The sequence below is a fragment of the Cololabis saira genome, chromosome 4 (genome assembly GCF_033807715.1).
Source record: "Cololabis saira isolate AMF1-May2022 chromosome 4, fColSai1.1, whole genome shotgun sequence".
Taxonomy (NCBI): domain Eukaryota; kingdom Metazoa; phylum Chordata; class Actinopteri; order Beloniformes; family Belonidae; genus Cololabis; species Cololabis saira.
The window spans coordinates 8,477,174-8,490,221 of record NC_084590.1 but is presented as its reverse complement, the minus strand read 5'-3'; the positions used below and the strand labels follow the sequence as shown (position 1 = coordinate 8,490,221).

The window sequence follows — 13,048 nt, the reverse complement described above, 5'->3', positions numbered from 1 at the left end:
ACCCCGCGGACGCCTGGTGCGTTGTCGGGCTGTTTTTTCCTTCATGCTTCCCTGCAGCGTCTCATGCAAACACAAACACACGGACCTGCAGAAACATTTCTTTATATCATGTTGTCTGTCACCCGCAATATTTTTTCTTTTTTTTTTGACTAGCTACAAACTCTATACATCCCATAATATATAATAATATGCCCGCGCTCTGAGCAGCGTTACTAGGCAACGAAGCAGGTTGACTCCCTTTGCAGAACAGCTGCAGAGGCTCCTTAACGTAAATGATCATTGATTTTTTTTTTTTAGGCCTGGCGGGGGGTCTCGTTGGCCTGGCGGCCCCGCCAGGCCTATATAATGGTAGGGGAAACACTAGAAATGATCTGTTTGAAGTTTTTCAGTCAGGGTTCAGAATGCATCATAGCAGAGCTCTAGGTTGGTTTAAATGAGATCTATCTGACAGATTCCAGTTTGTTCATGTACATGAGGTTTCTTCAGAACAGTCGAGGGTCTGTTATGGTGTTCCGCAGGGTTCAGTGCTAGGGCCAATCTTGTTCAGTTTGGGAAGTATAATCCAGAACCACGACATCAATGTTCATTGCTATGCTGATGATACGCAGCTCTATTTGTCTATGAAGATAAAACAGAACCACTAGCTAAACGTCAGGCATGTCTTAGGACTGGATGTCCACACATTTTTTACTTAAAAATTCTGATAAAACGGGGTCATGTTCTCTGGAAACATCCTTGTGACAACTTGTATTGCAGTCAGCAATATATGATAAAATAAGATTGAATTGAATATGAGATTGGACCATAGCCCAGAAACAGCTCTTGTAAGAATTTTTAATTTCCACATTGTGTGTTAACTTGCCACATCGAGAGGAGCCAGCTGAGGTGGCTCGGGCACCTGTATAGGATGCCCCCTGGACGCCTCCCTCGTGAGGTGTTCCGGGCATGTCCCACCGGGAGGAGGCCCCGAGGAAGACCCAGGACACGCTGGAGTGACTACGTCACTCGGCTGGCCTGGGAACGCCTTGGGGTCCCCCCGGAGGAGCTGGAGGAAGTGTCCGGGGAGAGGGAAGTCTGGGGATCCCTGCTCCGACTGCTGCCCCCGCGACCCGGACTTGGATAATGCGGTGGACAATGGATGGATGGATGGATGGATGGTGTTAACTTGCAGAATTGTTGTAGTGCTTGTAAACCTGCAGTAGTACAGTAGAGTCTGTTGTTGGAATCAATGGTTCATGTTTAATTTGGTTCAGAGGACTTTTTCTGCTCCTCTTCTGCAGTGTCTGGGTTAGGGATTCCTCAAGGCTCCATTTTGGGGCCCAGGTTGTTTGGTGTGGGTTTCTTTGGAAACAGTTGTAGTTTTTCTTTGTGGACCAAGGGGCATGGAGATGTTGATTGTGGTGCGCTCTGCTGCAGCTAAGTGTGTCCCTGTCCCCCCACACAGCAGGAGTGGATCAACATGACGGGGTTCCTGTGTGCCCTGGGCGGGGTGTGTCTGCAGCAGCGCAGCACCCCAGGCCCGGCCACCTACAGCCCCCCCATGGGTCCCATGAGTGAGCGGAAGTACTCCATGATCTCGGTGGGGCCCTGCGACGTGCCCGGCGCCGTGGCCCCGTCCTGCCCCGCCTCGGCCTCCAGCGAGACCCCGGTGGGACGCTTCCTGGAGCGCCTGCTGGCCCTGCTGGTGTGCGGCCACGACAGGGTGGGGCTGCACGTGCGCACCAACGTCAAAGACCTGCTGGGGATGGAGCTGAGCCCCGCCCTCTATCCCATGCTCTTCAACAAGCTGAAGAACAGCATCGGCAAGTTCTTCGACACCCAGGGATCGGTACGTGGAACTTTAGTTCATTTAAAGGGAAATGCCAGTATTTTTTTTTTTGATCAAGGTATTTTTATTTAGTTTTACAAGTTATAGTTTGAAGGAAGAAAACAAATCATAAATCCCATTGACCCCCCACAAATACCAGACATACAGAGTTCACAGTATTTCATTTCATTTTTATTTTTATTTATTCCGATCATGGAAATATGCAAACAAAAAAAACAAACAAGTAAAATGACAACACAATCAAAAGCATATTCCATAACCAGAAAGGAGCAGGAAGAAGAAAATCTTATTATACCTGCCCCTCCCTCAAAACAAAATTGAACAATAATAACAGATGGTCTGCACAATTACTTAGTTAACATCACAAAGAAAGAAAAACAAAAAAATCAAAGATAGATTGGCTGTCTCCATACGCATATATTATACATTTTAACTATTTCATCCATACATTGCTATTTTTTTTCTCTTTAAATTTCTTTTTAAACTAAAATATGTTTATACAGCCCTTTAAATCATAATAATGTTATGAAATTCCATTACTTATAGTTGATATATATAGTAAATACATACTTCAATATTCAGAGCTCATATAGCCAGATAACAAAAACAAACAACAACAAAAAAGAGATACAATAATAGAGGGTCTGCATTGACGTCACTTCACTGGACCAGCCCCCTTACTCACACTGAGTGGCAAAACATCAGCAAAAACAGCTGCAACTAGTGGAGAAGACGGGATAACAGCTGATTATGGGCTTAAATTAGCATCAGTTGGACTTGACAGTGACCCGTACAGTTACCCCAAGAACCAGTGGTCCATGGACATTAATATTTGGTACAGTTACCAAGAACCAGTGGTCCATGGACATTAATATTTGGTACAGTTACCAAGAACCAGTGGTCCATGGACATTAATATTTGGTACAGTTACCAAGAACCAGTGGTCCATGGACATTAATATTTGGTACAGTTACCAAGAACCAGTGGTTCATGGACATTAATATTTGGTACAGTTACCAAGAACCAGTGGTCCATGGACATTAATATTTGGTACAGTTACCCCAAGAACCAGTGGTCCATGGACATTAATATTTGGTACAGTTACCAAGAACCAGTGGTCCATGGACATTAATATTTGGTAAAGTTACCAAGAACCAGTGGTCCATGGACATTAATATTTGGTACAGTTACCAAGAACCAGTGGTCCATGGACATTAATATTTGGTACAGTTACCAAGAACCAGTGGTCCATGGACATTAATATTTGGTACAGTTACCAAGAACCAGTGGTCCATGGACATTAATATTTGGTACAGTTACCAAGAACCAGTGCTCCATGGACATTAATATTTGGCCACAAATCCAGTTTCCTGATATTTATATGTACTTAATTTCTACGCCGGGGAAATACACGAAGCAAAGCTTGAAGGCTTACAAAAGTCTTGACGCTTGGTCCGACTTCAAGGCAGGATTTGTTGTAGAAATTAAAGTGATGAGGACACCGAACTTTATGATTTCACCGTTTAACGTTAGCTACCCAAAAATCCAACATTACCTGATACAAAATGGGAACCACAAATCCACGTTTTGGTGCCTGGAATCCAGTTGTTTCTGTGAATTGCAGCGATCCATTTGTCTCTCTTAAGCTTATTTTTCGTCAGTCTGTAAAACGATAACTCAGATTTCTTGATAAATCTATGAGTACAGTCGATCGCACAACAGCTCTTTCCCATTTTAGATGTTTTCAAGTTGCTCAAACTGAAAGTTTACGCTGACACTCAGTCTTTCTGTCACTCAGTCTTTCTGCCACTCAGTGGGCGTAATCTGCTGTGAAGTCACATCTGTGACATCCTGCGCATTCCCTCTATAAAGATGACTGAGGACAGTAACAGAGGTTTACAGTACTATATTGTCTGCGTCCATATCTTCAACAAACATTAAGAAAGGCTGCTATATGTTATAACATTTCCTAGTAGATCCCCTGATGGTGTATCTGATCTTCTCCAACTTGATATGGTACATGATTTCCTGAACCCAATGACTGTATGTTGGAGGTGCTGGGTCTTTCAGATTCAATAATATCAGTCTCCTAGCTAGGAGAGAGCAGAAAGACACCATTATTTTTCCCACATCTCTAGATGGGAATCTGAGCTACACCAAAAAGTGCAATGAATGGAGATGGGAAAATGCCAGTATTTTGAACACTTTTTTGAACTCTTTTTGGCAAAAGAAAGGCGAAACTCTGACAAAGGTGCCGCTGCGTTGTGCTGTATCGCATCCTGCGAGACGCTTCAAAACAAAGGGAAACAAAAGATCTCAACTTTGAACACGCTGACAGAAATATCTTTATTCTGACAAATAATTGCGATTTTCGCTACCACTGTTGAGAAAATAGTCAACAAAGAGCCTAGAGCTTGGGAAACTGTTGTGTCTTTGTTTTGGTTCTGAGCGGGTTCTGCTTGTGTCCAGGTTCCCATCAACGACACTAACACCCAGTTCGTGGAGCAGACCATCGCCATCATGAAGAACCTGCTGGACAACCACACGGAAGGCAGCTCCGAGCACTTGGGCATGGCCAGCATCGAGACCATGATGCTCAACCTGGTCAGGTAGGAGCCGCTGGGGCACAGTGGGTTAAGCAGCGGCTCATATACTGAGGCTACAGTCCTCCTGCAGCGGTCGCGGGTTCGAATCCAGCCTGCGCTGCGTGTCTTCCCCGTTCTCTCTCTACCCCTTTCCAGTCTGCATCTCCAATAAAGGGCCACTAGAGCCCAAAAAAATCTTAAAAAAAAAGAAAAAAAGAAAACCTGGTCAGGTAGGTGCAGACCCAGAACCCTGGTGGACTCATGAAGGCCAGGACCGTGAACCCGGCAGACCGGACCTACCCAGACAGATGGGATGGTCACTGTCCTTCCACACGCTTAGCGGTCTGCTGTGGTGCTTTGACAGAGAGCCTTCCTTTGAAGAAGATTTATGAACTTTATGAATCCACCTGAGGCTTACATTATTTCTGAGTAAAATAAGAATTAAAGAAAGTAGTTAAGTGACTCAAGAAGCTATCAGAGGTTTACAGAAGTATTAGGGCCATGCAGGAGAAAAATATTTGACAGGGAAAGATTTTTTTTTTATTGTGCACTTCGAGAAAAAAGTCGAAATGTTGAGAAAAAAGTTGAAATGTCGAGAAATACAATTTTGAGAAAAAAGTAGAAATTTTGTGAATAAAGTCAAAATTTCGCCTTTTTTCAACATTTCAACTTTATTCTCAACATTTCGACTTTTTTCTCAACATTTCGACTTTTTTCTTGAAATTGTACTTCAACATTAATCTCGACTTTTTGACTTTTTTCTCAACATTTCGACTTTTTTCTCGAAGTGCATAATGAAAAAAAAAATCTTCCTCCTAAAATATTATTTTTATTTTTCTCCTGCCTGGCCCTAATACTCTTCCGTTGAGGTTGGCAGGCAAAAGGGAGAAATAAATTAAAAGAAACCTTTTCCTGTGGTTTAGTTCTGAAATTGAAAAACCAAAGATTAAACAGTATGCGTGTTTTACTCCTTCACAGGAACAAGTTCTGACCCAAGTTCTCACCCGTGTTGCTGCTTTAGGTACGTCCGGATACTGGGTAACGTGGTCCATGCCATCCAGATCAAGACCAAGCTGTGCCAGCTAGTGGAGGTGATGATGGAGCGCCGGGACGACCTGTCCTTCTGCCAGGAGATGAAGTTCAGGTCAGTCACGCCACCATTACCCTTCCTGGACTCATTATGGCGCTTTTCCACTAGTACCTACTAGGGCTGCACGATTAATCGTTAAAAAATCGCGATCTCGATTCATGCTTGAACGCAATCTCATTTCCAAATGACGACGATTTTATTTAAAAAAAAAAAAAATAAAAAAAATTAAAAAATTAATGTTTATTGTTTTTATGTTCAATGTCAGCTGTTACAAAGTTGATGCCAGTCTTTTATCAGGCACCATCATATTTTTTGTAACGTTTACCTTTTGTATCGGCAGCTTCTTAATAGCAGCAAAAGGCAATGGGGGGTTAATCCCAGCCAGAGGAATAATTTGTTGCCTCAGAACTACAGGATCTGTTACAAGTCCCCTTTCTGAAAGGGTGTTCAACTCAGGGAGGAACAAATATTGTTCAAAATTGTTATTATTGTTTAAATTATTCAAAGGTGTGTGTAAAGAAGACAAGAGATGTTTATTGTTATTATATTTTTGTTCAGCTGTTGCAAAGTTAAAGTAATAAGTGCAATAAATTTTATATTGGAAAAAAATCGTGAGAGAATCGTGATCTCAATTCTAAGCAAAAAAATCGTGATTCTCATTTTGTCCAGAATCGTGCAGCCCTAGTACCTACTCAGCCCGTCTCGACTCCACTCGCCTTGCCCTCGCTTCTTTTCTTTCCTGAGCAGACATGGACTGAGAAAACTCTTGGTATATTTTTTCATTCCTCGTGGCCCCATCTAGCTCTCTCTGGATATTTCCCTCAGCCACCAGGTTTAAGAAGGTCTCCACCTCGGAATTTGACCACGGAACGGATTTCTGTGCTGCCATTGTTCTTGGAAAAAAATGAACAAGAAGCGACGAGTCGCTCTTGAAATGATGTCACATCTGATTGGCCAACGGCCCGACCAATCGATGGCATGTAATGTGATGACATCACATACAGCCGACTCAGCAGCTTAGAACCTCGGCAGAATAGTTACAGAAAAGTATCTACTCGGCACGTTAGACCGCTAGTGGAAAAGAACCGAACCGAGTGGAGGAGAGTCGAGTCTGGCTGAGTAGGTACTAGTGGAAAAGCGTCATTAGAAGCCAATTCTGGTGCTGGGCTGCTGTTCCGGCCAGTTCAGAGCTGGTTGTCGTTCGGAACCTTTTAAGAATTGGCTTGCTTTTTTTAAGATGCACTTGTTGGGCCACAGCCATGTGTTGAAACAAAGTAAAGTCTTGACATCAACGGCCAAGCCTGGCCACATCGTTTGAGACTAACAAACCTTCCAAATGACTCAAATCCCCAACAGGCTTTGCAAGGTGTAATGTTTTACATCCAGGTATGAATGATGTCACTGGCCTCTCATTATGGACCCGAAAAACCCAGCAGTGGTCCCCCCAAATAAATTATTTTTTCCAGGCCTCAACTTCTGACAGGACTGTCTCCAGCTCACAGCCGATGTTTTTTTTTTTTTTTTTTTTTTAATAGTTTCACTAGTTTCACTTGTTTTTCCAAGTTCCTTGTTAGGATGAGCGGTTTTTAATGGATAATTATCTTCATTATCATATTCAAATGGATCTACTTGAGGGAGGAGACAGGGAGGAGTGTTGTGCTCCTGCATGTGCGCTCAAATCCATGTTGATTGTGATGTTCAATGAAACGTGCGTGGATTTGGGCGTACGCAAGAATTCCACGCACTCTTTGTACATGAGGCCCCGGGTGTGGATGCATCTTGAGACAGCGGTGGTCAGTGTTGTGGTTGGCGACAGTCCTGATGTAGCTGGTTCTTGCATGTAGCTGAGATGTAAACAGTTGCTGACCCAGTACCATCAACGTCTGCTGTAGCTTGTGTGTCTCTACATGTACATACAAGTACACTGTACACTGTATATACTATACTGGACTGTCTCAGAAAAATTAGAATATTGTGATAAAGTCCTTTTTATTTTCTGTAATGCAATTTTAAAAAAAAACAAAAATGTCATACATTCTGGATTCATTACAAATCAACTGACATATTGCAAGCCTTTTATTATTTTAATATTGTTGATTATGGCTTACAGTTTAAGATTAAGATTCCCAGAATATTCTAATTTTTTGAGATAGGATATTTGAGTTTTCTTAAACTGTAAACCATGATCAGCAATATTAAAATAATAAAAGGCTTGCAATATTTCAGTTGATTTGTAATTAATCCAGAATGTATGACATTTTTGTTTTTGTAATTGCATTACAGAAAATCACAATATTCTAATTTTCTGAGACAGTCCTGTGTATGCACATGCTCTTGGTTTTGGTTTATGCTACATTCTGCTCCTTTTATCATATTTTTTATGATGTCTATTTTAACCATCTTGTGTTTTTTGTTTTACTGTCTGAAGTGTAGTATAAAGGGGAGGTCACCCGATAAGCCTCTCAGGTTTCTGACCTCTCCAGCACATTTTCTTTATTTTTCTTTTTTTTTCTTATTTTCTCTAAACGCATTCCATTGTATTTCTTTCTTTTCTTCTTTCAAAAATGTGCAAATAAATAAGAAAAATTATTTATTGTGGTTGAAAAGGCCAGCACAACAACCGTCCATTTCCTGTTTATCTGGTTTGAACGTTTCTGTCTTGTTTTCCGGGCAGGAACAAGATGGTTGAGTACCTGACAGACTGGGTGATGGGGACGTCCAACCAGGCTGCAGACGATGACATCAAGTGTCTGACCAGGTAGGCTTGGCCGGGTGTTCCCCTCCACCTCCGGGGGGTTCTGAACCTGCTCTGACCGGGTTCTGGTGCTCTCTGCAGGGACCTGGACCAGGCCAGCATGGAGGCCGTGGTCTCTCTGTTAGCAGGTCTGCCTCTGCAGCCGGAGGAGGGGGACGGCGTGGAGCTGATGGAGGCCAAGTCTCAGTTGTTCCTCAAGTAAGAACACGGAACACCTCATGAGAAACAGCACTGACACGTACAGATGCACACCTAACAATAGGGATGGGAATTAATAAGATTTTTACGATTCCAATTCCATTTTCGATTCTGCTTAACGATTTGGTTCTTTATCGTTTCCCTTATCGATTCTCATTTGGAAAAAAGGACAACAATGAGGCAAATGGCGTTAATATGATATGCAGCGTTCGTTAGTTAATTATTTACCAGCACTATTATTATCTAAGCACATGCTAACGTTGCTGCTGCTGGGTTGAGAATTACTGATGTTGGTCCGGAGCGGATAAAAAAACGCAACATTCATTGATTGTTATTGCTGCTGTGTGCACTAATGTTTTTGCATGTTGGTAGTATTTCCTCCCTCTGACGAAATATTTACTTGGCAAGTATTTCAAGTTAGCCTGTTGTCGTCTTTTTAACTGAAATGTTACCGGACTGTCGAGCGTTTGATCACTTGGGCGCCATGTTTACTATTGACTGCTGACTTATGCAACGTGTGTGATGACATCGTTCCTTCCCACTGGAATCGAAAAGGGAATCATTCGCAAAACTTGCCAACAATTCCAGGAATTGAAACACTGGGAACCGGTTCTCGATTCCCATCCTTCCTTAACTTCCTTTACTAAGAAGCTTCACACTTGAGGGGCTTCAAACCTAAAGGGGCTTCATAGGAAGTGTAGGTCCATTCTGGGAATCATCTGGGAAATGATAGTGCCGAGAGCCTAAAGAGCTGGTCTATCCTCTCATTGGTTTCCACCCCAAACTGTCAATAGTAAGATTGATTTAAGTGATCAGAAATCAACTTAGAGCAGAATTAGGCAAGGCAAGTTTATTTGTGTAGCACAATTCAACACAAGGTAATTCAAAGTGCTTTACATCAACATTAAAAGCAGCAAGACACAATTAAACAGTAAATAACAAACAAAATGAAAAGAAAAGAGATAAAATCGTAAAAAACACAAGTTGTTAAAAAGTAAGGGCAGTAGAGACAGCAGGTACATCTCATTCTTACAATGGCAAGAATTACGTTTTTATACGGTCAAAACGTACAAAAACCGGGTCAAATAAAGTATTACAAAAGTAATCTGTGCCGATTCGTATGGTGAATTAAACCAATTTGACAATTCTACGTCCAGTGTTTCCTCTAGGAATTTTTTCAGCAGTGGGGGCATGCTTCCCAGGGGGGTGGTGGCGGCGGCGGCGTTGACTAGGCCCGGCCCAAAGCAATCGGCGTGGAAACTCAACAACAATAACGCCTGGCATGAGTGTCACAATACTTAATTGTGGCTCATGATACTATACCATCCAAATTATAGCAATAGCACTGATTTGACTAGATGTGTTAAGAGCACAGTATTCTAGTTTAACTTGAATACTCTCACATAGAAATTAAGGTCTCACTGCAGTCCCTCTGGTTGAACCAATACAAAACAGGTATCTGAAATACACAACACTGTATGAGTTATGAAAAATCACAATGTAACGAGGGTGTAAATACACAGTTTAACTTGAATACTCACATGGAAATGAAGGTTGAATACTAACCTAAAAAAACAAACCAGCAATGCCATTTTTCTCAATGTTTAGGGATAAGGAGTTTCTTCAACAGGTCACTTTTTTCTGCAACTCTGTCATTGTCAAGGGACATGAGGATCTTTCTCTGTGGTCATAAGCATGAATGCTTCCAGGTGTTCTTGTGACTGTGCGTTCCCCCCTCACAAAAGAAAAACAGAGAAACATATTTTCTCATGAACAAATTTAATTGTCTGAAAGATGGTTCAAATGTTATTACATTGACCGAAAAATGTTATTTTGTTACTTGGAAAATTTTAAATATGTTTTGTTGGTGAGAAAATATGTTTCTCTATTTTTCTTATTTTTGTGAGGGGGATATATATTGTTTTTAGGCACTACCTTGTTCTCTATAGCTGATATAACATGAATTACTCCTATGTGGGATCAATAAAGTTCTTATTTTTGCCATCTGAGAAAATTAAATATATTATATTTGGTGCCTGTTTCCAACAATATTTTTCATGTGGGAAGTCAGGATGACATTCCCTTGTTCCAAATGCACTATTGTTCTTATTCTACCAAAGTCCATGTTGTGCACCTTTCCAAAAAGACACATGTTTACAGCACCAATAATTTCTGTATTAATTGTGATTTTTGATCGATTTCTTTTTATGTTTTGAAGATAATTTTAAAAATAAAACCGGGTTAAACTTTAGCCAAAACGAGGCGTAGTTTAATAGAAAAACACAGAAAAACTCCCACAGGGAACTCAGAACTTCTTCACAAATAACTTAAAAATCACAGAGAGGAAAAAAAAAACACCAGCAAACTAACAAACAAAGCAACAAAGCTTAGAGTTAAGAAAACGAACCAGCAATGCCGATTAACAACTCGCAGCCGCTCCTTAACTTTTCCTCCCGGGCTGCAGGTGGTTTAAGGATGATTTATGGTTCCGCGTTAAATCGACGCAGAGCCTACGGCGTAGGTTACGCGGAGACGCGCGCCGTACGTTGCGCGTCGCCGCTTAACCTACGGCGAAGGTCTGCGTCGATTTAACGCGGAACCATAAATCAGGCTTCACAGCGCGACTCACTGTCCGCCGCGCAGCTCCTCGCCACGCCGACTCCGCGCTCATATATGTAATACATTTATAAAGCCCATATATTTATAAAGCCCCGCCTGGCCGAGCCCTAACACTGTGGCCGGCCACCATCCGTCCTGGAGTACTGGCCGATCACACAGATGGCCAGTCCGCCCCTAATAAGTCTACCTTTTCTCCGGTAATTCGCTGCCTTTTTTTCTTACGGCGACTTCTCCTTTTTTTTTTTCTTACGACTCTGACTCTGACTCTGACTCTGACCTGGTGCCTGACGTGATGTCACTTTAGGCCGCGCTCTCGCGAGTAATTAACTCCAATAGGATCCCCCAAACACCCCACTCCCTCCCCTCCCCTCCCCCCACCGTTGCGCTCATCATCACACAGGCTGTGCTGTGAAGGTGGAGAGATGCGGCGATGGTGCATTTGCAAAAAAAAAAAAATTATAATAAAAAAAAAATTTCAGGCGTGGCGGCTATGATTTAGCAGTGGCGGACCGCCACTGCTGAATGAATGTAGAGGAAACACTGACGTCACAATGCCTGCATTCAGGGCTTATCCATAACTTTGCGCGGTTTTCAAAAAGTATTTAATTTAAGAGTACGCATAAACAATAAGTAAAATGAAATAAAATAATAAGAAAAGAGGTAAAATAATAAAAAGCAGAAGTTGTTAAAAAATAAGGGCAGTAGAGTACAGCAGGTAAGTATTTAATTTAAGAGTACACTTAAACTCTAGCACGACTTTCTTTTTTTTTTTTTGTCACTTTGTTTTTATTAGATTTTCAGTTTTTTTTTACTACTGCACATTTTTACCAGATCACAAAAATTATCTGTATATTCACCGTGCAACAAACAAACAAATAAAAATAAAAAGTAGAAAAACAAACATAAACTTGTGGGTTAGCACATTAATAATCTATCCAATAAAAAGAAAAGAGGAAGAAAAAAAAAAGAGGCCCGCATCCTTATGCTTTCTGTAGATAAAATGTCCACTTTTGCCATCTCCTCTCAAATAGCCCTTCCCTCAAACTCAGGATATGGGTCAGTCTTTCCATAGTCGATATTTCTTTAATAATATCCAGCCACTGTTTAAAAGTAGGCGATTCAGGTTTATACCAAGCTCTAGTGATGGTTTTCCTAGCAGCTGTAAGGAGTGTCTTAACCAACCAGTGATCCTCTGCCTGCACTACCGTTGCAATATGACACAAACATAAGACAGTACATGTTAATGGAATCTCATATCCAAGTACTTTTGTCAAAACTGAATGTACATCATTCCAGAAAAATTTCAATTTTTCACAATTCCAAAAAATATGTGCATGATGTGCATTTAAAGAACCACATTGCCTCCAGCAAGGATAAGATGTTAATGTTTTTTTACTTTGGATCTTAGGCGTTATACCGAATTAAATTTTTCCAATTAAACACTCTCCATTGGTGTGAGCTTGTGGAAGTATGTTGGAATATACACATGTCATACCATTCTTCTGATGAAATTTCCACATTCAATTCTTCTTCCCATTTTGATTTCACATATAATGTTGAATTGCCTTATAGCACGACTTTCTAACACCAATGTCCAGCCAGAAAGAAGGATATAGAAGGACCTCTCACATGCACGATGCTGTCAGGTTCTGTGTTGAGTATTGGTTCCATCTCTTGTATGGAAAAGAACCTCTAGGGTTCTGACCTGGATCAAAGACTATGAAAAATCCTGACTGTAAAATTAAAGCTTTGGAAGTTTGACGGGGCGTCAATGGCTCAGGTGGTAGAGTAGCTCTTCCAAATATCGAAGGATTGGCGTTTTCACATTATTGAAGTCTATTTTCATTTTACAAAAAAAAAGCCATAAGAATAATTAGTAGAAAACAATATAGTCATCCTTCAAATCCATTATTCCTTCAGTTAAAACTGTTGAAATGTCTTGAATTAGTGGACCACAGAATTCTGAAAATTAT

The 13,048-nt window shown here is 41.3% G+C and overlaps 2 protein-coding genes across 3 annotated transcripts in view; one reads left to right on the top strand and one right to left on the bottom strand.

The window, feature by feature from the left end:
- Positions 1–13,048, bottom strand: part of pxylp1 (2-phosphoxylose phosphatase 1) — a 417,866-nt gene that overhangs the window by 153,406 nt on the left and 251,412 nt on the right. The window lies entirely within an intron of this gene.
- Positions 1–13,048, top strand: part of LOC133441451 (neurofibromin) — a 142,684-nt gene that overhangs the window by 41,458 nt on the left and 88,178 nt on the right. Inside the window, exons 20-24 of one of the 2 annotated variants that reach the window (XM_061718755.1) lie at positions 1,448–1,828; positions 4,298–4,437; positions 5,435–5,557; positions 8,178–8,261; positions 8,340–8,456. In XM_061718755.1, coding sequence (XP_061574739.1) covers positions 1,448–1,828; positions 4,298–4,437; positions 5,435–5,557; positions 8,178–8,261; positions 8,340–8,456 — 845 coding nt within the window. Of the gene's footprint in view, positions 1–1,444; positions 1,829–4,297; positions 4,438–5,434; positions 5,558–8,177; positions 8,262–8,339; positions 8,457–13,048 lie in introns of both variants that reach the window. The other variant, XM_061718754.1, reaches the window with a different exon arrangement.